The following is a 22606-nucleotide window of genomic DNA, read 5'->3' as shown; positions in this document are numbered from 1 at the left end:
ATAACCTTCAGTCTGCAGATGTGATACTGTCCTGTAGACACTGATGATGGTGATTAAATTATTGTGAAGTGCTGACGATGATGGATTGTTTAAAGGAGATTTGAAGTTGACGTTTTCTGTAATGATGGGAGCTGCAATAAATGGTTTGGGACAACACAACAGTGACTCCAGCCTTTTTACAGTTTGTTGATCATTGTTGGGAAGAAGTCCATGATTTACTCATGAAGATCAGTTTAATAGTCATGATGAGTATTGTGAAAACTCTCAGGAGGAAATCAGTCAAGTCTGAGAAAAACCCTGATGATCAGTGTATTTTATCTTGAGCTTAGAGATTTATTACAGTAAGTGTGTGTTACAGCATAAACTCCAGTTTGTAACACGAGGTTTAAAAGATACTATTAAGTTACATTATGGGAAATGTAGAATTGAACATTTTTGGAGCCTCACCTATACTTCACCCTCTCCAGCTTCACTGTTGGTATTAGAAAGTATAATGCAAACACTGTAACACCTCCGTGGGAATGTCTGCCTGGCCATCACACCTTTTGAAGTTTAAATGCCTGAGGCCTGTACAATGAAGCGAGACACAATATAATGCAACAGGCTGTTGTCATTGTAGACAACATACCATATGCAATATTAATGGTGAGAAATATTAATGTGTACCACTTTATACAATGCTTATATTTCATCCTGACTTGTTGCCAGGTTCAGTTTCCACTGAGGCTGAAATACTGTTAACATGAAGTTCATACTGAACACAACAGCATTACATTCATACATATACAGCCTGAGTGTTCCAGGCAGAACATCATTAACAGTGAGAAACAGGTCGTTCTCAGAAATGTGACCCACGTGTTGCGTGTTGACTATAAGTATCCGAATTATCATCACATATGTTACATGACCTTACATCTCATACTACAGATGAAGAACCCAGAGAACATGTGACAAGTGTTACATGGTGAAGAATGAAACAGAGACTTCTGCCAGCCGACAAAGTTTTATTTTCCTTGCAAGAAAAAGGTCAGTCACCACCCAAGCGGTCAGGAGATGGCAAAAGACCCCGAGCATAGGGACATCTAGACCTTTATACCTGAGGAACACCCTTCAAGGGGAACAAAGGATCCTTGATCTTGTTGTTCCTTGGCACCCCACCCCTGGGGTGATCTTTCACACCTGGGGCATCCCACAGAATCCACATACCGAGAATGTAAACCAGCAAATGGTCTAGATGTCACAAGTGGTTACAGATAAAGATGAAAAAATTTGCCATGACACAAGTCTCCCTGTCTTTGTTGACAGCCGCGGTTTTACATTGTGTTGTAATAGTCTCTTTAAATTCCTCGTAAACCGACAGAATTAACATGCGCTCTTCATCTGAGAGATACGGTGCACGCCTGTTGTATGCACACGCACGAACTCTGATTAAGTTAACACCGACTAAACTGACCGAAATCTTAACAACCATCAACCATCTGTTTAACACCAGTTGAGGGAACTGTGGTTTGTCAACCCTGACTTCCCCTGATAATCCTGAGTTAAACCAGAGGTTAAACTCCCTTCATAGTACAGGCCTCTGGTTACACAACAAAGGAGTCACTTCTACTGGTAATACAAACATATATTGTGTGTACACAGTTCTTCTTTTGTAGAAATTGATCTATGTAATCCAGATTTCCTGGACTCATGACGCTGTGAACATTTTGTTAGTGGACCACTACAACTTGTATTTGAGTACCGCTGATCCAGCTGCTAAGGAGCTCGATTTCAGTTTAGCTCTTCCAAGTAGATCTTATATGTCTCTTGTCTGGCCCATTCTGTTGCTATAGAAACTAAGCTATAACAACAAAGTATGATCAAAGTTTCACATCACTGCAGCAGCTATGTGTCCACATGTAGGAGCCAGCAGGGCCACTCTGCCACCAAACTACATCAGTTTAAGGAAACATTCATTTATTTAGATAACCTGGAGAGATGTCAGCGTGTCTGACCTGCTGCTGTTCTCAGTGTTATTCTGTAAAGATGATTTTACAAAAGTGTAAGTCTCTAAAGCTGTTTGATTTTCAACATAGCATGTTTTTAATCATTTGACATATTGATACAGTGATATCCAGCGCACACAGGTGTGTCATCATGTTGAAAGCTTAGGAGCAACCGTGATTGAAATCAATACATAAATGCTACAACTGTCATGTTGCAGTTTACAGGCCTGTTATCTGTGACATCATACAGTTAATGTAAGAGCTACCATCTGTTACTTTGTGAGTGAAAATAAACTTTATTGAGCACATTGTAAAGCTTCAGGTTCTGACATTTGACAAAAAAGTTGCAAAATATTTTTTTTGATTTGATATATCAATCAGTCATTTTAAGGGACTTGACAGCTTCTGTTAATACCAGCACCTATGATTCTTCAAAACTTGATCTCTAGTTGCATTAATGTTGATAGAGTGGTAATACTCTGAACGACTGACCTTATTTTATATTCTGTTTTACATTTCATTTCATTATGTAACTTTTAGTTAGTTAGTTCTGAAGTACTTTGATTAAGATGAATAATGTAGATCCAGAAAAAGAAGTTAGAAGTAAAAAGAAAGTCAGTAGAAAGAATGGAACGCTTCATGGTCTTGTCTGTACACAGTGCTGTTACTGATTAAAATATTAAGACTGTTTTCTTAGATTTGGCAAGTAAATGCATGTGGCCAGTTTGAAAACTTGCTGCACTTCCTTTTTAACGGAGCAGCACAAGAATTTATCATGTCCTGATCCTCTGACTGTTCACCTCATTTTAAATATTTAATTTTTTCTTCTTTTATTATCTGTTTTTTCTTTGTATTATTTGAAATAGTGACAGCTTTATTTCACTCTGTAAAGTTAAAGAATATGAACAATAATGTGTCAAACATTTCTAATACACTGTCTACTGTTTTCTTTTTATCACACCTGTCAGAAATATGCTGAATCACTGTAACATGTTTGTTAATTTATTTATATCAGTATTAAGGACTTTATGAACTGATTATATCAGGTAATTAGATGTGTTACTTTTTGATACAGTTACAGCTAATTGTATATTTTGTCCAACCCTAGTACAGATGAATCAAGTCTGAAAGAGACAGAACATTTTTACCTTCATACATCTATGACTGAGGCAGCAGAGCTCATGTATCTGTTCACCAACTGACATTTCATACAGTGGAGGACTGTACAATTGGCAGAAAAGAGCACAGGAGGTGAGGAGAGGAGAGGAGAGGAGGACAGGATAAAGTGAAGCTAAAGAGGGGAGGAAGACAAGGTGAAGAGGAGTAAAGATGAGATTATTATTAACTGATGGCTTTCACTGCCATCTAGTCACAAATGAAAGTAATTACACTATATATGATATGGTCATGATATAAAGGATACTGCTGATATTACAGGAAGATTTCTGGTTTTAGTGTCAACATTATTACAGACATCACAGTGATTATAGATACAAATTCTATAAGTCATGATCTCAGCGGTGTTTACAGTAAATATTGGTTGGTACAATTAGAATGGAACTGATACAGACTCAGATAGAAATGACTCATCACTGCCCCTCAGTGGTCAAACATGCAACTGAAAAAAAAAATCTGAATATAGTTTGACACGAGTCCTTAAAAAGTGCACTGTGCAGCAAATGTGAAACGTACGACTGTAGCAGTAATCTAACCATGGGAAGACAAATATAGAAATGACTTCCTCGGGTGAGCAAAACACTGTCACCAGCTATGATCAATTTCCTCCTCACACAGGGTTGTAAATACAGCGCCTAATTATTAGTTATTATACAGACAGACTGATGTTATCATCCACAGAGCCATGCTGCTAGCACAGTTAAGAAAGCAGTAAAATGGGTTTGTACTGTACGTTGGTGATAGAGGAGAATCTTGTGCGGACCATGTCAGAAACGGTTCCCGTGCCTGGACAGTTCTGTCTGTGCCAGGACCAAACTATGGGAAAGGAACACAGCCAGTGACCCTGAAACAACAACCATAAAGACAAAGCCACACAGAGTGCAGAGGAGAGGTTGTCCCTCCACAGAAACACTGGCAGAGTAGTGTCTGGCCTGTGTCTATAAGAGAAGAGGACAGACAGTTACACACAGAAACACAGTGAGCATGACTCATGCCCTCAGAGCAGTGAGTCTTAATACTGATAGCAAACAAATACAGAGAGATGCAACAACCAGGATGCAATCCTCATTGGATCACAGCACCTGTCAGTGTGGACTGGCCTAAAGCAGAACAAGAGTCGTGTTACTCCTGAACAACATGGTGATGTGGTTGAGTTTTTAAACACAAGTGCCTCACAAAGCACAAGAGGGAGGTGAGAAACCATGGAATGATTTTTGATCACCTATGAAACAGTGAGGGGAGGTAAGGACTGGCTGATCTGACATGGTTAGAGTAATGTTACCTGCTGTTTAATCAGCTGTAGCCAGTAAATATTAACACTGGGAGTCGGACACTACAAAAGAAGACCCTGTTGTCTGGTGATGTTGAACTTCCTGTAACATTGTGTTTACAGGACTGACCCTGGCCTTCAGTGCTCCTCTACTGAAACATTTACTTAATCAGGATACGCCTGTCCTAAGGTGCCACACACACGCTTAATTTTCTTCCCAAACATCATCTAGGGGCCTCTGGGTGACATGTTGGGCCCTTTAATTACCACTAGTCGGCCAAAGAGCTATTTTGATCAGCCCCACAGTGATATGTTTGTGATCTGTTTTTGCTTATATCCATTCTAAAGTTTAGAAAAACTTTACTCTTGCATATCATCTGCGAACTATTTCTTACTTGGCAGCCTGGCACATTTGCCTTCACAGTTTGAGCTGTAGCACAGAGTATTCTGTATGAGATGACTGTGGCCCACACACTAATCCACAAGCTAGCCAAGAAAACCACACGGCAGCCATCTCAGTTCACAGAGAGAGAGAAAACCCTGGAATGGATGATCACAACGAAAGTAACAATTTAAGCACATGGCCACACTCAGCAGAGAAAAAGGCTGCCAGTCACAGCCGAACACTTCCAGAAAGAAAAGTACAGTATGTGACCGACTCTTTGCCAGAAAAACACTTGCATCTGTTGTTTGTTCAAATGCTTAAACAACCTATGCCAACAGTGGCATTTTGTGGTCATGCAAATAATGCTGGTCCTTGCTCAGAGGCAAAGGTGGACGTGGCGTGATGTTAGTGAATTGCAAAGTCTCTCACAGTGTGTTCACCCAGAACGTGAAGCACATGGTCAACGTTTTCTGACAATACTACTGCTCCTACTACTGCTACTGTTTTATTGGAAGATATGTGCTATTTAGTTTTCATTGCAAGCCGCACAGTTTCAAGAGCAATAGAAAGTGATTGATTCCCTTTTATTTCCAAATGTTGGTGACTCTCTGGAATCCCTCCATTGTCTAACACATGTGGTCAGATAACACATTGTCTGACCACAGCGGCACATCTCTGTCTCTGCCAGCTGCTGAATCTGAAGAGGTGGACTCAGGAAGCCATTGCGGCCCTGCAGGACTGCTTTGAAACTACAGATTAGGACGTGCTCTGCAGACCACATGGAGGTGACATCAATGAGGATACCACTATTCCAACCAGGACTGTACACTGACTGTACACAAGCTGGAGGATCTGCTAAATGAAAAGAAGAAGAGAACTCTCAGAACTCTCAGGTCCTGGTAACAAGGGTCAACTGTGTTTACCTTCATTACAACAATGTAATGGCTGTGTGTGATCTTTATCCACATAATGCATCTATTGGTTGAAGTTGTTTCTTAACTTTTTAACATTATTTCATCATTGCTCTTCACCAGTCAGGCCTTGAAGTGATCATTGTACCACAAGCAGTCATGGTTCTCAGTCTATTCTCTTATCTGAAGCTCATTTTCCACCAAAATACCAACAATTAACTGTGCTGTCTCATTTGAATGAACCTCCACCTGTTTGCTCCTCTCCTCTCACCAGTGCAACGTGCTCCCCCCACTTGGCACCAAAATACCTAACAGATGATCAAAGTGAATTTCAAGGTCAGAGAAATACTTAATGGTCTGAGTGCTGCTTACACTGCTCATTGCACTGCGTTGAAGATAGGGCCTGTTGTTTTATAGTATGTGAGTAACATTAACTGTTGCACAGTGTTTTGACATGTGATTAGCCTTCAGACTCATGGATCTGTTACTCTAACTGGTCCTCGTAAAGCGTATTTCATTGTCTCTCTGGTACCTGAAACAACATGCTCCCACACACTTGAATTTTTTAACCCATGTTGATTTTTTTCACTGACTTAAACCTGCACTAATCTATGTTTTCGTTAACAAACAAATGTGAAAGGAGTCACTCATTGTGATAAACCCACTTATCTTTTCATCTAATTGATTTGGTTTTATAGGTCACAACTGAACTGTTCTAGTTCTGTCCCACTGCTCTCATTAATGTCAGTTTCAGCAGCAGCAGGCAGCTGCTTTCAGGGAAAAAGCTCTAAAAACCCATTGTACACTACCTGCTCAATACCAAACAGCTGACAGGCACAGTTAGAGACTAGCTGCTAAACACAGTGGAGCATTTTAGCAGCTAAAGAGTCGGATATTTTTCTTAGCACTTGGTTGAGACAAAACCAAAGTGAAAAGGATTGTGAAAATTGGGCAGGTAGACACAAACATGATAAACAATTGCTGTGTAAACACATTTGCCATGATAATTTTATATAGGAATTTATAAGGTAATGATATGTTGATGTTGTGTTTACAGCATATTACACTGCAACTATGTGGTCAGAAAAATGCAGGCTCAAAGTAAACAAACACTGTCAAATATTAAAGTATTAGCCTTTTTTCATTTTGGCCCCTGGCCCTCAGAGAGTCTGTGCACACCACTGCCAGACTGTACAGAGTCCTCTGCGGTCAGTTGTCAGGACATTGATTGGTTGATCTGTCGTCCTGATCCTGACTGGATCACACACTTCACCTCCATTTTGTGTGTGTGTGTGCTCCAGTGTGCTGAACTCATACTGAGCTCTCTAGCATAGTTGCCATGGTGAATTTCTGACCAGCCAATCAAAGCTTTGTCTGCAGTGTGTATGCAAACACATGGAGCACATATCTTATAAAAACACACACTACATAAACATACAGATATAGCATTTCTGCTCAGAAATGTGAAATAAAGCTCATCTCTCTCTCTCTCTCTCTCTCTCTCTCTCTCTCTGTCTCTCTATCCACTACCCACCCTCAGTCTGTTTGGTCTTTGTGCTCTCATCATGTTATTGCCATGGAAACCCAACCAAGACTGTAGGATTGCAGCAGGATTGAGGAGAATAGGTAAAGACTAAATGAGAGAGATCAAGGCATTGGAGGTAAACTGGGGTAAAAGGAGACAGTAAATACTGTGAATGGGATGTAATATAGGGCAGCTGTGGCTCAGGAGGTAGAGTGGTCACCCACCAGTTGGAAAGTTGGTGGTTTGATCCCTGGCTCCTCCAGTCCGCATGCTGAAGTATCCTTGGGCAAGATACTGAACCCTAATGTGTCATCAGTGTGTGAATGTGTATGAATGTGTTAGAAAGCACTTTGTCCATTTAATATCCATCCATCCAACATCCATACCACTTATCCTATGAGGGTCACAAGAGGGCTGGAGCCTATCACTGGGCTGATGTATAGAGACAAACAGCCATTCACACTCACATTCACACCTGACGTGACAGAGAAGGCCAGAGTACCCAGAGAGAACACACACAGGCACAGGGAGAACATGCAAACTTAATTCAACAAACCAGCCAGCATCTAGTATCATTCCCACATTCTCTGTCTTTTCTTGAGTCAGTTATCTGACTTTCTTGTTGATCATGAGTCTAGTGATCAGGTCCCTTTTTCCCTTGATGTTATAGTACTGCTCCCACCCACAATGAGGATAAATATGAGTTTAGCCTCAGTAACTCCAATGCATAACGTTGTTGGGAGTACAGTGAGCAGATCCTTTATTAGAATTCTGCCTTGCAGTGCAATACATAAAATCCTGCAGATACAGGTCAGGAGCTTCAGTAAATGTTCACATAAAACATCAGAATGTGACTTTGACTGTGTCATGATTGTTGGCAGCAGACAGCTGGTTTGAGTGTTTCTGAAACTACTGATTTCCACACCCAACCATTTTGAATGAAAAGATTATTTTGAATGATGCCAACACCAAAAACATCAAGTGAGCTGCAGTTCTGTGGACAGATACACTTTGTTGAAGAGAGCGGTCAGAGGATAATGGTCAGACTGGTTGGAGCTGACAGAGAGGCTGTGGTAACTCAGATAACCACTCTTTACAACTGTGGTGAACAGAAAAGTATCAGAATGAACAAGACCTTGAACCTTGAGGTGGATGGACTACAACAGCAGGAGACCACGTCAGGGTCCAGTCCTGTCATCCAGGAACAGGATTCTGAGGCTACAGAGGACACAGGCTCACCAACACTGGACAGTTAAAGACTGGAAACACATAGTCTGGTCTGATGGATCTGGATTTCTGCTGAGGCAGCAGATGGTAGGGTCAGAATTTGGCATCAACAGCATGAATCCATGGACCCAACCTGCCTTGTATCTACAGTCCAGGCTGCTGGTGGTGGTGTACTGGTGTGAGGAATGATTTCTAGACTCACTTTGGGCCCTTAATACCATCAGTCATGGTTTGAATGTCACAGTCTCTCTGAGTATTGGTGCTGACCATGTTCATCCCTTCATGGCCACAGTTCACCATCTGCTAACGGCTGCTTCCAGCAGGATAATGCTCCATGTCACAAAGCTAAAGTCTCAAACTGGTTTCATCAACATGACAGTGAGTTCAGTGAACTTCAGTGACCTCCTCAGTCACCAGATCTGAATCCAGCAGAACACCTTTGGGATGTGGTAGAACAGGAGAGGTTGAACAAGCTACTGCCTCAGAGTGTTTCTGAGCTTGAGGTGCACAGGGACACAGTGTTTGTTAAAGATCCTCCTGAGCTTCTCAGATGCTCCCTGGTAACAATGTTATTCTGTTTATTGTTGTTGTCCCCATCTGTTCTGTATCTCTTTGTGATTTTGATGAAGGTTTAGTTGACCACACATGGTTCCCTGTTTTTTCTCCTTCTCTTCCCCTCTCTGTCTTTGTAGGGCATTCTCAGGTTGATGGTGTAGGGTTCTGATAATCCCCAGCTTGTGTTCAGGTGGGTGGTGAGAATATTGATCTGTGTGTGGGGGTGTGGGGGGGGGTTTCTGTATAAATCTTCATTGTGCACCCCAGAGACCTAGAAAGCCAGGCTGTTTCTTCTGACATTCTCCTGAGTGAATCTGATGTTGCTATCCACTGCACTGATGATGATGATGATCTGTGAAGGCCTCCACTTCCTTTGTTAACCCAGTTGCCAGTGCCTTCCCTTCTTGGATAGTGAGGTTGGAGGGTGGTGCTATTGCACCAGTGAGGGCAGCTGATACCTTCAGCATGAGAGAAAAGAATAATGTTGCAGTGCTGGTATTAACTATTAACTGGATAGTTACTGCATTGAATTCACTCTCTGGATGTGAGTGAAGGAAAAGAACAGACAGATTCTGCAGGGTACTTTGCTCTCTGAAGATGTATAATAATGTCAAGACATAGTTATCAACAGTACAAGCAAATAAGAATATTTTAAATCATAAAATATACCATTACAATAAATTCTGTCACTCATCCCTCTAAATATCAGTAAAAATAATTTAATCTACAAAATAAATCTCCATAAGAATAAATCTCATTTTAAATTCTTCCCTGTTCATTCAAAAGTTAAATCTCACCTCTCAGTATGAAAGAAGAAGTGTTCTCAGTTGCTGCCACAGTGATGGATTTAAAAACATGCTGTGTCATCATTTAGTTGGAAGTCTGTGTGTCAGTTGTCAGTTGGCCCACTACCTTGGTCCAGACTGAAATATCTCACTAAATGTTGAGATGGACTGCAGTGGAGTTTTGGCCAGACGTTAGGCCACATGTCTGTAGTGGTCCTCTGACTTTCCTCTGCTGCCATTATCAGGTCACAATTCCAGTTTGTTCAGTGCTTTGGTTTATGACCAAACACCTGCAAAACTAATGACATTTCCATTAGAAGCTTTGGTTTTTGGAGGGATACAGAGACGTTCTGCCTTTGTATCCATTACTAAATGCTTTTGTTGAGAAAAGGAGGAAAATAATGTGCTTACTTGTAATTTCTTTTTTCAAACTGAAATGGAGGTTGAGTTGTTTTTTTGTGAAGTATTTAGACTGATCTTAAGGAACGAAACAACCAGTCCTAAGTAAAGTTTCAAAAATATCACAAAGCTGATGTTCATTCAGGGGTATTGTAATATAATACAAAGGCATCAATGTTATTATGTCAACCACAGGACCACTTTCCAGTCCTGCCTCAGCTCCTGCCACTGTGTGTGCTTTACAAACTGACATTTCACATCCTTTTTCCATGTCTTAGGAAGACTGTCAGGTCATGGTGGCCCTGAGCTTCTGGCTGTAAGTGTAATTCTAGTTCACCTCTAAAGGCTTCTAAGCTCGGCCTCCCCTATCCATCCACAGTTTTCAAATTGCATTGTTACATAGGGCTCCAAGGGCATCTTCTACAAATACTGCATTTCTGCGCAGACTACCATCTCCCAGCAGCAGACCCACTTCTATTATTTATATTATTTTATTTATATCATTATTTTGATGAAAGTGTCTGGGAGTTTTCTGCTTTAGAAGAAGTTTTCATCCTGAGTCAACTTTTTCTATAGTAGATCAGTATCAGCAAATAATGGCCCCGTGGGTTAAATCCATTCCTCCAACAAAATCTTTGAAACTTTGAATCTAATGAATGTCAAAGTTTTCCTTTTCACATTCAAAGCTTTTGTATATTTATACACAAATCTACTGTGGGATACAATGTAATTAGCAAACAGACCGTGCAACATTTGTTTGTGTAAATGAGTTACTTATTGCCAAATGAGTCATTGTAACTGTAACTCTGTTAATGCTCACTGGCTAATGGGAAAAGTGACAACTGGCCTTCATGCAACTCGAAACCAACAAGTTTTATGAGTCTGTTTTATTCTTGAAAGGAAATCTGATGACTATGAACATAGCACAGTCTAGTACAATACTAACACTAAGGCCGACAACATTACAGAATAAAATCGACAACTTTCTGTCACAGTCTGAACAGTCTAGGGGTAATAACCTTTATAAAGTAAGGTTTTCTTATTGTTGATACTCAGGGTCTGTGTTATTAAAACAGAAAATTAAGATCATAGCAATGACTGACTTATACTGTAACAGATTGCACTGGATTTATGTTGGTGCATCTTCCCAGAAAATACACTTTTATCCTCTTTCATGTGTGGATGTACTGTATAAATGAATTCCATCAGATCAGGCACTCTGTGCAAAGCTGCACTCTCTATCATCTTTATCATACTACTGTTATTTTGTGGCTTATTTTCTTCTAGCCTAAAATCAGTTGGATAAAATCTTATTTGGAAGCAGTTTGAAGTTTGACTGAAATGCTAGACTAGACCACAATGTTCTCAACATTTTTGTCAACTAATCTTTTTATGACTAAAAAAGGACTTAAAATATTAAGATGAGACAAAAATGTCAGGGCTAAGACTAAATCCAAAATGAGCAGACAAAATGAACACTAATACAAACTGAGACAAGACGAGCAAATTTGATATCAAACTTTTATTTTGTTACAGAGACACCACTGGAAAACCAAAACTTTAGGATGTCTGTCATTATCAGTACACTGTCACTGTTGTACGTGTTCACAGAGTCAGTCCAGATATAACAATTCAGTCTATTAGTCACACAGGTCACTCATCCACACTGTCAGCCAGCAACATAGTCACACTGCTGGCTTCATTACAATGGCACACTGAAATAATTCTAGTCCCAATGCTGTAGTGTTTTTTAGTTTGTTTGTTTGTTTTTGTTTTTTGAAGACATGCCTCAGTCCAACAGTTATGTTGTCGACACATCTGTCCAGTCTGTGGAGATGGAAAAAGGGAAGTGTCACAGAATGGATGAGATGACTCAATTTCAGAGGCTATTTTTACATGTGCACATCATTTGACACACCGGAATGTCTTGAATCCTGTCTTGAAGATTAAACGTACAGAGCAACATTCAAACTGAAATGGAGGCTGAGTTGTAGAAATGTTTATATTTGCTCTTGAAGCAGAGAATGAGCGGTTAGCTGTATTACACACACTGTGAAGCCAAATCACCTTTTGGTTTGTTGGCAAATTTACCTGTGAGATTATGAAAAGACACTAAATTGATTTTGTTACTGTATTAGTATATGTTGTATATGAGCCAGAAAATCAAAGCAATAAATGGACTGTAAAATGGAATACAATAGTGTACATGTAAACATAGCCACTGAGTAGGACCAGACAGGTACTGAATTTCATAAATACACACTGAATATAAGTTGTGACCATCAAATAACATTTCCTCTCTGCTTTTTACTCTTGTCTTGTGTTTTATGTATCATCTATCTTTCAGTGATGCTGATAGCTGTAGAGAACACTAACATTCACAAAAAACCTGTAGTGACCACTGACTAATTTATGGGTCAGGGCAGCTGCAAGCAGATCTCAACTATAATGAAGCTGAACAGCAGAGAAGCAATTGCAAACCAGTCAACTTCCACATAGAGGCATGAAAATGTGACAAACACTGACAAAATACACTTTGAAAATGGAGTTAGTGTGTCATTGTTTCCTGCAACTATCAGCATAATCTGCAGCTTCTACAGGTTTCTAACCAAGGTCCAAAATTTCCAAAGTCAAAATCTCACACCTTCCAAACAATACAAAAAAAAACCCTAAAAAAAAAACTGTACAGTGCTAAAGAGGAGAAGTGGCTTTTGGGATTAACAGGTATGTATTTATACAAATAAATATTTTTTGTGAAATCCTGGATTATGAAACAATGTGGAAAATTATACACTTTAAAGCGAGACTATGGAACTATTGTACAATGAGAGAAGTGTTTCTAAAAATTTCAATTTTCAAGCAATAAAATAAAGTATCAAACCCACTGTTATTTTCATTTCAGCTGCTAATCATACGTTTTCTAAGATGGTGCAACCACTTTCTAGATGTGCCTGCTAAAATATGCCATGTCTGTCCCCAAGCAACAAGGTATGAACAAAGGTTCTGTCATAACAACAAAGTCACCAATAACAAACTCCATAGCAGTGGGTGGGGCTAGGGAGTCACTTTATAGTTTGCTTTTATAAAACATAAGAACAAAAAAGAATGAAACCACAATAAAGCATTATGCATTATACATAAGAGGAAAATAGTTAGAAAGGCAGAGAGTAACAGGATAACAGGAATAACAAGAATCGGAGTAAAGGAGTAAACTAATGTTGGAGTTTTATTCAGTGGAGGCATACGTACATACTAAGCCACACAGCCTACCTCATTTCTGTTACCACTGATAGTCCATCACATTTGATGAATTACATAATTCACTGGCATGGCTGCTTGCTTGTTTGTTATCCCATCAATATGTAACCTGGCTTGTAGTCAGCAGAGCTAAGGTTCTGATGTTTTCGGTCACAGTAATCACATTACCTGTGTGCTGACTTGACATGGCTGGACAGCATGATTGCTTATTTGTAGTGAAATTATGATTTTGCTGGTAGCATGAGAAATTGATTTCCCTACATGATTTGTTAGCTGCTTGGGGTACCCTGCCTCTAGTGCCATTAACTGCTCTGACTCGACCAGGCGTCCTGTAATTACTATTTGTGGCTGCAGAGGTCGCTGTTAGTTTCAAAAAGTTACATAAAGTTACATAGTCTCGGTTTAACAAAGAGTTCAAAGGTTTTCACATGACAGCAGCTTTTTCAATACCATGTTCTATCAAAATGCAGGTAAGTCTTGTACTATACCAAACAGATGCGAGGCCTGGATTCAGTCCACTGAAAGGAGAAAATGGAGTTTCAGTGTAATTACAGAAAAGAGACAGTCCTCTTAGCCAACTATGGTATGTAAAAAAAAAAACAGGGGGCTACAGACTGAACACTCATGTCTGTTAAGGTTGTGAGTGGATGGATTTGTAGGTGGACTGACTGCAGGCCTTGCTGAAAATGTCTATTAATCTATGCTAAACATTAGCATTTTCCATGAAGCTAACAACCCATACCATCAGTCTGGGTGCACATACAGGATATACTGATGAGTATAAAGATACAAATGTCTATTTACAGCAATAGAAACAGCAAACTGTAACTGTTGTTGATCATTGTAAACAGCTAGTAGCTCATGTCTTCAAATGATTAGAAATCTGATAGAAAAAAAACAAACAAACCTAAACCTACACCAAGTATCCAATAAGATATTTTTAAATCATTTAATCAGTTCTGTATTTTCTGTAACTGCTCATTTTAGATCCTATTGGACGTCCTCTTCTAGGTCAGTCAAATAGCACTGTCTTTATCATACTGAAAAATAGTGGCACATCGTGGAAAATACACTAATTTGTGTCCACAAAACATTACACTCCCAAAAATAATAAAAAAGTCATTTTTACATCTCTGTTTGTGTATAGACTAACCATGACCACCAAACAACTCTAGCACTGTGTGTGTTTAAAGCACAGATATGAGATTGATATCAATCTCCTCCTATTACTCTTAGACAGAGAATAAGTGTATTTTCCCAAATATTGAACTATTCTTTCAAACATTTTTAAACATATATCTTATTCCAAGATTGAGCATTCAGATAGTTCACAGCCATTTCGTAGTCCTTCGTCTGAGGAAAACCAAACCACTGTCTGTGGTGAGTTCTTGGACCTTGGAGCTATGCCGATCTGTACCTGTCTGCTGTGAGGCAACAGCGGCGAGCCACAGAAAGTCATAGAAAATGAACAGAATTCCAGCAGCTGGTTCATTAATTGGCTTGCAGTAGAAATGCAAAGGGTCAATCATATTTGACTTCCCTCTTGATCTAACTGTAAGGTATACCAACCATGCACTGTGAGTGCAGATGGTTGCAATGGCAATTACCAATAACTTTGACAAGCAGATATAAAAAGTTATCTTTCACATACACTAATCAAAAATATCTATATACTGTATCATATCAATAGAGATTTACTGAAACAAAATGACAAAATAACATTGATTATTATAAATATGACAAAGTTATTAAATAGTTATCTGTGGATCATTCACATTCAGTCTATCTGATCGTTTTTATGACAAACTCTCACCAGCTGGTTAAATCTATGAACAAATGTGTTGTAACCAGCAGGCCATTAATTGTATAACAATAGGTAGTATGAAGGCTAGCTATTTAGCTGCTAGCATAACAGGTAACACCAACCCAGGTGCCCTTTGTATGCAAGTAAGCTGGTAAATTGCAACTCACTTTTAACTACTTTATAACCAATACCAGTCTCAAACCAAAGACTCTCATGTAAACTTAAGCTTAAGCCCATTTTATATACGTAAAAATATCAAGAGTTAAACTGAAATTTACTTGTTAAGGCCACAAACAAGACTTGTTTGAATGTTTCAGGCTTTACAAGCTGAAGTTAATTATGCAGCTAGCTAATGGCATTATGAGATAGACTTCAGAGATAAGGATTACCTAGTTACATAAAATCTACTCTTTAATTCTCTTGGCACCTTTGTAAAGACGTAGCAGTGGAAAACTGCTTTGATTTTCACATAATAGCCCAAATAGCACATCATATATAACTACTACAATCCTTTTCAGATTAACACATCTCATTACTTTACAGTCCAAAGCCAAGTAATAGGATGGTGTATAAAGAGTGGCTTCCTCTTGATAAATCAGGTTTAGACCCTGATTTTAGATAGTGGTTCCATCTTTAGTGATGGTAATGATCAGGCACAGTGACAGTCTGCCAGTAAAATGCTAATTCCTGTGCTCACCATGACATCATGTGCACATTAAAGGGGAGTGCCAATGTAATAATTGTGCTTGTAGCTTGGCACAGTTCCATTTTGGTGTCCAGAGATCTGCTTTGGACACACTGCACCCCCTCTTAACTCTAACTGTATTTTAGCACAGATGCAGCCTTGTGTGATACATTTAGGGAATCAGTTTAGTTTTCAGAGGGATTTAAAAACACATAATCCTCTTTCAACAAAGTTGCACTTCCTACTATTACCTAAATTCAAAAACACATCTGTTTGTAAATGATGATTTTAAATTACAGGATTATAGAATACTAAAAATACTAAATCAGATGAGAGCCATATATCAATACTCAGACAGCACAACATAAATTATGAATATAACCCTCCCCCAGTACGTTCACTACTGATTGTGTACCTTTCTTAATAAGCTATAATCCAAAGGTTTCCTTGCAAACACAAATCAGTATTCCATAATCTAATTCTCATTTCCACTGCACCACATCTTGCACACAAAGCTATACTCAAGTGAACAACTTTGAAACTAAGGCATTCTCTTTAAAACATTTGTACAGATATTTGCACTGAGTATGGGCAGTGTATTTAACTGAAATGACACTTCACTGACATGCCTTTGACATCAAACTAGAATACATTTCTTGTTTGATTAGAAACCATATTCCACATCTATCATACCAAAATACACTTCTCTGTCTTCAAGACTACACACAGATGTAACTCTTTTCTGATTAATTGTTTTTACAGGGTTTACTGTTTCACAGCATCCATGTTATTGAAAATCGTGAACTATGTCAACGTGTTGTGAAAAGAGTCCTCATTCATCAGGAAATGTATGTGATCACAGATTTGTATGCAAAAATGAAACAACATCTATGAAAATATGACATTCATGACTCTGTCTCTATGACAGTCTTGCGAATGGTTCAGGCAGGTTGAACAGCTTTGGTTAAGGGTTATGTGTTGGCAGCTGAAACTATGAAATGGTCAAATAAAGACTAACCCTAACCCTTTGCCAGTGACAGTTGTCAATAATTATTTCACCTCTCAGACACTGTCAGCTTGGAAACTGCTCTCTCAAAATGCAATTTAAAGATAATGAGTTGTTCTGCCCCGGCTGAAGACTTGGCTAATGTTCAGCCCCGATCCTCCATAAACATTTATTTAATATTCAGGCCAAGTATTTCTTATACTGGACAAGCACAATGGATTATCCTTGGTGACACATATGATATTAGTCTATAATATTATGGTGAGAAAGTAAACCCTAAATTTAAATTACTTGAAAAAAGCATTTTACCTCTAATATCAAAATATTATCTCCATCACCAAATATGGAACAATTTACTGTCTGCTTTGCAGAAAATGTTGACTGTCAGGTCCAAAAAAGACTATAAAATGGCATTAGAAAAAGACCTGGCTCCTCAGTGCTGCCAAGAGTGAACAGATAAAACTCTGACTGTGCACCAAGCTCATTAAGAAGTTCCTTCAGCTGTAAAATTAATCCACAATGGCTTGCTTCTGTCTTTAAGCCCCATTACAGGTAACATGATGATGAGGCTCGTACCTCCTACAGCTTTATACCACTCTAAACACTCGCTCCAGTTACGGCCTGTTCTCTCCAAACCTTCTGCTAAAATTAGTACAGAACAAAAATGTGCACAGAGACCTTCTTAAATCCTTTTCATCAAAAATAGTCAGAGTTTCTGGTTGACAATTAAGGGTACTTTAGTGAGAGCTCTGCAGCTTATTTAACCATGTCCACTCTTCATTGTTAGGTAGAAAAACAAACACATATAAATGAGTTGAGAGCGATTAAAAAGTATCTGTAACATTCACCACATACTCTTGATTTATCAGCCTGTTTAATTAAAATGCTGTAGTTTAATACTAAATGTTAATGATACTAAATGTTGTAACATGACAATACAAGACCTCTCTGTTGTGTATTCCTGCAAAAACATACCAATAAGCTCTTTACAATGCCATTAGCATCATCATCATCATCATCATTATGACCCTGCACCTACAAATGCAATAAGCAAAGCAAAATCTGACCAGTAGGGAAAGCTGGTACACAGCAGCACCTATAATATCCACTGTATTCAGTTATCATTTGGACACTGTTATCAAGCTGTAGTAATTGTGCTTTCTTAAATTCTACATGATGCCAATGTGAGGATCGTTGTGTTCTCAGACAGGTTTCCATCAAAACACTGACTGCTCAAAGTCTGCATTAACACAGTATATCTATGTGGCTAGCCCACAGCCACATGACTTCTTTTTTGATGGCACTTGGGCACTAAGTTAAATAAAGAATGTAAACACTGGGCTGAGAAAAGGATAAGTAATGCCTGCAGAATAATGCATATGGCATGTTGTATCTGATAAATTGTGTTATTTACATATATATATATATATATGTGTGTGTGTGTACACACACACACACATACACACACACACACACACACACACACACACACACACACACATACATGTATTAGATTAGATTTTTGTCAGAATGTCACAATGTTTTATACTTTATGAATTCAACCACACATGCAAAATACTACTACAGCAAAGGTAGTGTGGAATTTTACAGTAGGAGAATACAAGGTAATTTGAGATTATGAGTAATAAAGCCACGGTTAATGGGGGAAAAAAATGGGAAGGAAGATAAATTAAAAGAGAAAAAAGTATAGTTATAAGAATAAAGTTGTTATTATACATGAAAAAGTGATAATATTACATTAATTAAGTAATTGTAATTTCATACAAATTTTACATTTAAAAAATAAAGTTGAAACCTACAATAAAAGTCGCAATGTTATGAAGATGAAGTTGTAATTTTCTAAGAAAAACAGTATAAGGATAAAAATGTTAAATTGTTTAAACAGTTTTATACTAACAATCTTTTGTGGTAAACAGGTGAGAACAGCCTGTTACCCTATGAGGGTCACTGAGAATCTGAAGTTAGGTTTACCATAGTATCCTTTTGTCATAGATTTTAGGACGAACACAGGTCTTCTGCCTGGAAGTATAACAACTATACTGGACTGTGAGGAAATGCTAAAACATGCAAACATACACATGACACGTTGTCTTTCTCAAAATATAACCACACTTATAGTATAAAATGACTATGTAATATTGTACTTTCTTGTAAAATTATACTTTTTCATCGATTTGATATTTGACTTTCTTCAAAATGACAACTTTGTGTGCAGGATAGACTCTGGACAGGTCGCTGGTCTATCACAGGGCTGCAATATTGTACTTTCTTGTAAAATTACATTTATATATGTGATATGTGTAATATTATTTTTTTGTATAAAGTTGCAACTGTCCTTTTTTCAGTTAAAACTACAGCTTTATCTCATAACATTGTATTTTTTTCTAATAATGTCACAACTTTATTGCTAAAATATTAAATTTCCTTTTTTCTCCACAGTGGCCCAAATACTGCATCATAATTACACCCATAATTCTGTGAGACATGATGAGTTGGTAAAATAAACAAACAAACAAACAAAAAAGGCAGTCTTTGGACTTTAGTGCGGTCTGAGTTTGTTCAAATGATTCACATGCTGCATGTGTCAGTGTACAGTACAGCTACTACACAGTAAGGATAATTCAATTACTGCACATCATGAAAACACAGCATGTAAAAAACAGAGCGCTTCTTGTACTATATTTTAAGCACAATATATGTCCCATGATAGTGATCTTGCCCAACACAAACACAACACCACCATGAAAATAAGAGATACTGTTATTGCCCAAAAGGGACTCCGTGTAGCCCAGACACAATTAAGACTGTGGGTTGAAATTCCACTGGTCACCCACTCTCATATGTACAAACACAGCACAGATATGGGCTTTGAACGCAATTTCCATCTAATGGCAAGTGGTTACACTGTTAAAGTTTATGTAACAATACATTACCTGTGTTTGACAACAGGATGAACGCCGTAAATATACTGTATGTATAAATGTTGATAAAAATGTAATCCCATCACAGCTGACATAGGGTGATAGGAGAAGCAGGGCAGAGTCATTATGCTGAATCCATCGCTGGCAGGGAGCTATGGGGCAGACTAAGGAGGCTGTCCTTATTTCTGAGTTGGCAGTTTATTTAGCCCATTACTCAATGCGTACTCAATTTCTTAGATTTACAAAAAAAAATCTGTCTTATCCAGCAGTCCAAAATAAAAAACCCACAAGGAAAAATGTTGACTCAACTCACCCCATATACTATATATATGACAATAGTCTTTTAATTGTAATTTTAATTGTTTTTGTACTGTCTATGACTTGTGACCCAAAGTGGATCTTAAACCTATTGCTAATAGGTTTTTATAAGCCTACAGTACGTTTCCTAGAAAGACACAACATTTATTTAGTTGGTACTAAACCAGCTGGGAGGCTGGGGGGACACAACTGGCCATCTAGTGTACCCAAGGTGGTGAGGTGAGAGGTTGTGGGTAGGACTACAGAGTTTTTGGCCTACTGGCTGACCCTGGGTGATAGACAGGTTCGACCGAATATCCTTTAATTTGTGGCCCAGTCTGAAGCTCTCCACTGCTTTTTTTGTACTGGCTGGGTATGACAATTTTTTATCATAGTTGTAGATGGATGAACTCAACACTGAGCATGTCATTCTTTATAGGCCAACCCCAGAGTAGGAGGTGGAGTGTGAGTCAGGATGGGGCGGGGTAAAGTAGGGGGAGGGGTAGGGCTAGGCCGGCCAAACATCCCCTGCAACTGCCTGTTGGGGTGGTTGGGGTGATTGGGGTGGATGGGGTTTTCTTGAAAACTCCTAAGGTTTTCATGGAAACGGTTGCTGCTCTCATTGTCGAGGCGGTTAATGTCATCACATAGACGGTGGTTGTTGTGGAGGTCGGGGGTGGGCCCTCGCTCAGGGACATGGACGATATTTGAGCCGCTCTTCCTCCTCAGGGTGGACTCTCGGCTAGACGAGGCCACCGACTGGCAATCTGAGCCACCATCGCTGCTGGCAGCCGTTCCTTCCACTGGGGTGACTCTGATGGTAGTGATGGCTTGAGGATGGGGGTGGAAAGGAGGGGCAAAGGTAGCAGTGGGGGTGAATGGCATGTTGCAGTTGGTAGAATTGGGGTTGAAGTTAGGGTGAACATTGTTATAGTTGGGGTTATTGGGGTTGTTGGGATTAAAACTGGGGTGCTGGAAATTGTTGGGGTTATTTGGATGTAAGGGATGTACAGGGTGTACAACATGTGGGTGGTTTGTGTATGAACCTCCTCCTCCGCCAATTCCTCCTATCCCTCCATCTCCTCCCCCTTCACTCTCAGTTTCAGTCCCTGCCACACTCCTCCGTCCATCCACTGACCCTCCATCCTTCAGTGAATCACAGCTGTCTGTGTGTCTGTTCAGGTCATTGAGGGTGAAAGCTGCCTGACGGAGAGATGCTCGTTGTTCCGGTGGTTTCCATCGCCAGGAGCCACTTCCATCTGTGCTAGGAGGTTTCACTATTGGTTTGTTTGATCTGGACTCTGGGTGGGCTTCAACACGGACTATACTGCCAGTTCTTTCCAAACCTCCTAAAAGAACAGGACAAATGAGCAACCCAATAATTATTCATTACAACTAACAATAATCATCATCTTGAAGTATGTGCCTCTAACGAATCTGATACATTAGTTCCCACTCACTGCCATCCTTCATACTCTTAAGCTGAGAAGAAAACATAGAACGAAGCTATCTTCTTTTCCAGATTCCAGTCTTTGTGTGAAGCTTAAGATCCTAAAAGATCCTACATGTTTGCTAGAGAGGAAACAGAGTTGAAGGGAAAGTGTGTTTGTTGGGGGCTAGTTTCACCTGAGGATTCACATACATTTGGTGATCCAATGAGTAATTGTGGCAGCGGGATGGAGTGTGTAGGACTGAGTCAAAATAAACCAAAGGGTGTGTTTTTAACAGTTTCTAAAAAATGAACAACAATGAAGCTCTCTGACCTAGAAGAGTGATATACACTCATTTGTTAGAAGGATACATTGATTGTTGGTTTTGGTCTTTCTATGTTTTTGAATTTGTGGGCATCACACACACCACACTTATCCTTTCATTGACTGTTTAAATGTCAACCTTAAATTATTTCTGAGTATCTGAATCAAATGCAATCTGCCTTATGGTACAGACTGTCTGTAACACCAAAAATCTAAAATAAATCATAAAGCTGTCTTAAATACGTCCGGTCAGATTTGTAATCTTGTTTACTATTTCTTTAGGTTCCTGCCATTAAAAGTATGTATTTATTTCCAATTTTACACTGGTGTCATTTTGACTGTGTTCTTGTACAAATTCTTGTCTTTGGAGGAACCATTTAACGTTTAAGAACTTATTTGTTTCATGAGAGAACGGTTTTGTATTGTTCAAAGGTTCTGAAAAAAGTAGTGTTATGGTATTAGTTGCAAAACTCAAGTATTATATCTGTACTAGTTATTGAATATTTCTAAATGATACCAAGCCCTGTATAATTCCCAGTTGTTGAAAGTAAATGGAATTACAGTCTATGAAATGTGTTCAACTGCTAAAATGTAAATATTGGCATAATGTGAAAATGAGAGTAAAAACTTCTATATAATTAT

At 38.9% G+C, this 22606-nt stretch overlaps 1 protein-coding gene across 1 annotated transcript in view; it reads right to left on the bottom strand.

Annotated features, from left to right (window-relative positions):
• Window positions 1–11725: 11725 nt before the first annotated feature.
• The window catches only part of LOC108885343 (phospholipid phosphatase-related protein type 4-like), a 39108-nt gene continuing 28227 nt past the window's right edge, over window positions 11726–22606 (bottom strand). The window contains 1 exon segment of the mRNA XM_018679649.2: window positions 11726–21559. Within this exon segment, the coding sequence (XP_018535165.1) occupies window positions 20637–21559 (923 nt within the window). The 3' untranslated portion in view covers window positions 11726–20636.

This window comes from Lates calcarifer, linkage group LG4, assembly GCF_001640805.2.
Source record: "Lates calcarifer isolate ASB-BC8 linkage group LG4, TLL_Latcal_v3, whole genome shotgun sequence".
Taxonomy (NCBI): domain Eukaryota; kingdom Metazoa; phylum Chordata; class Actinopteri; family Centropomidae; genus Lates; species Lates calcarifer.
The sequence above is the reverse complement of the archived record's forward strand: the minus strand, read 5'-3'. Positions and strand labels throughout refer to the sequence as shown.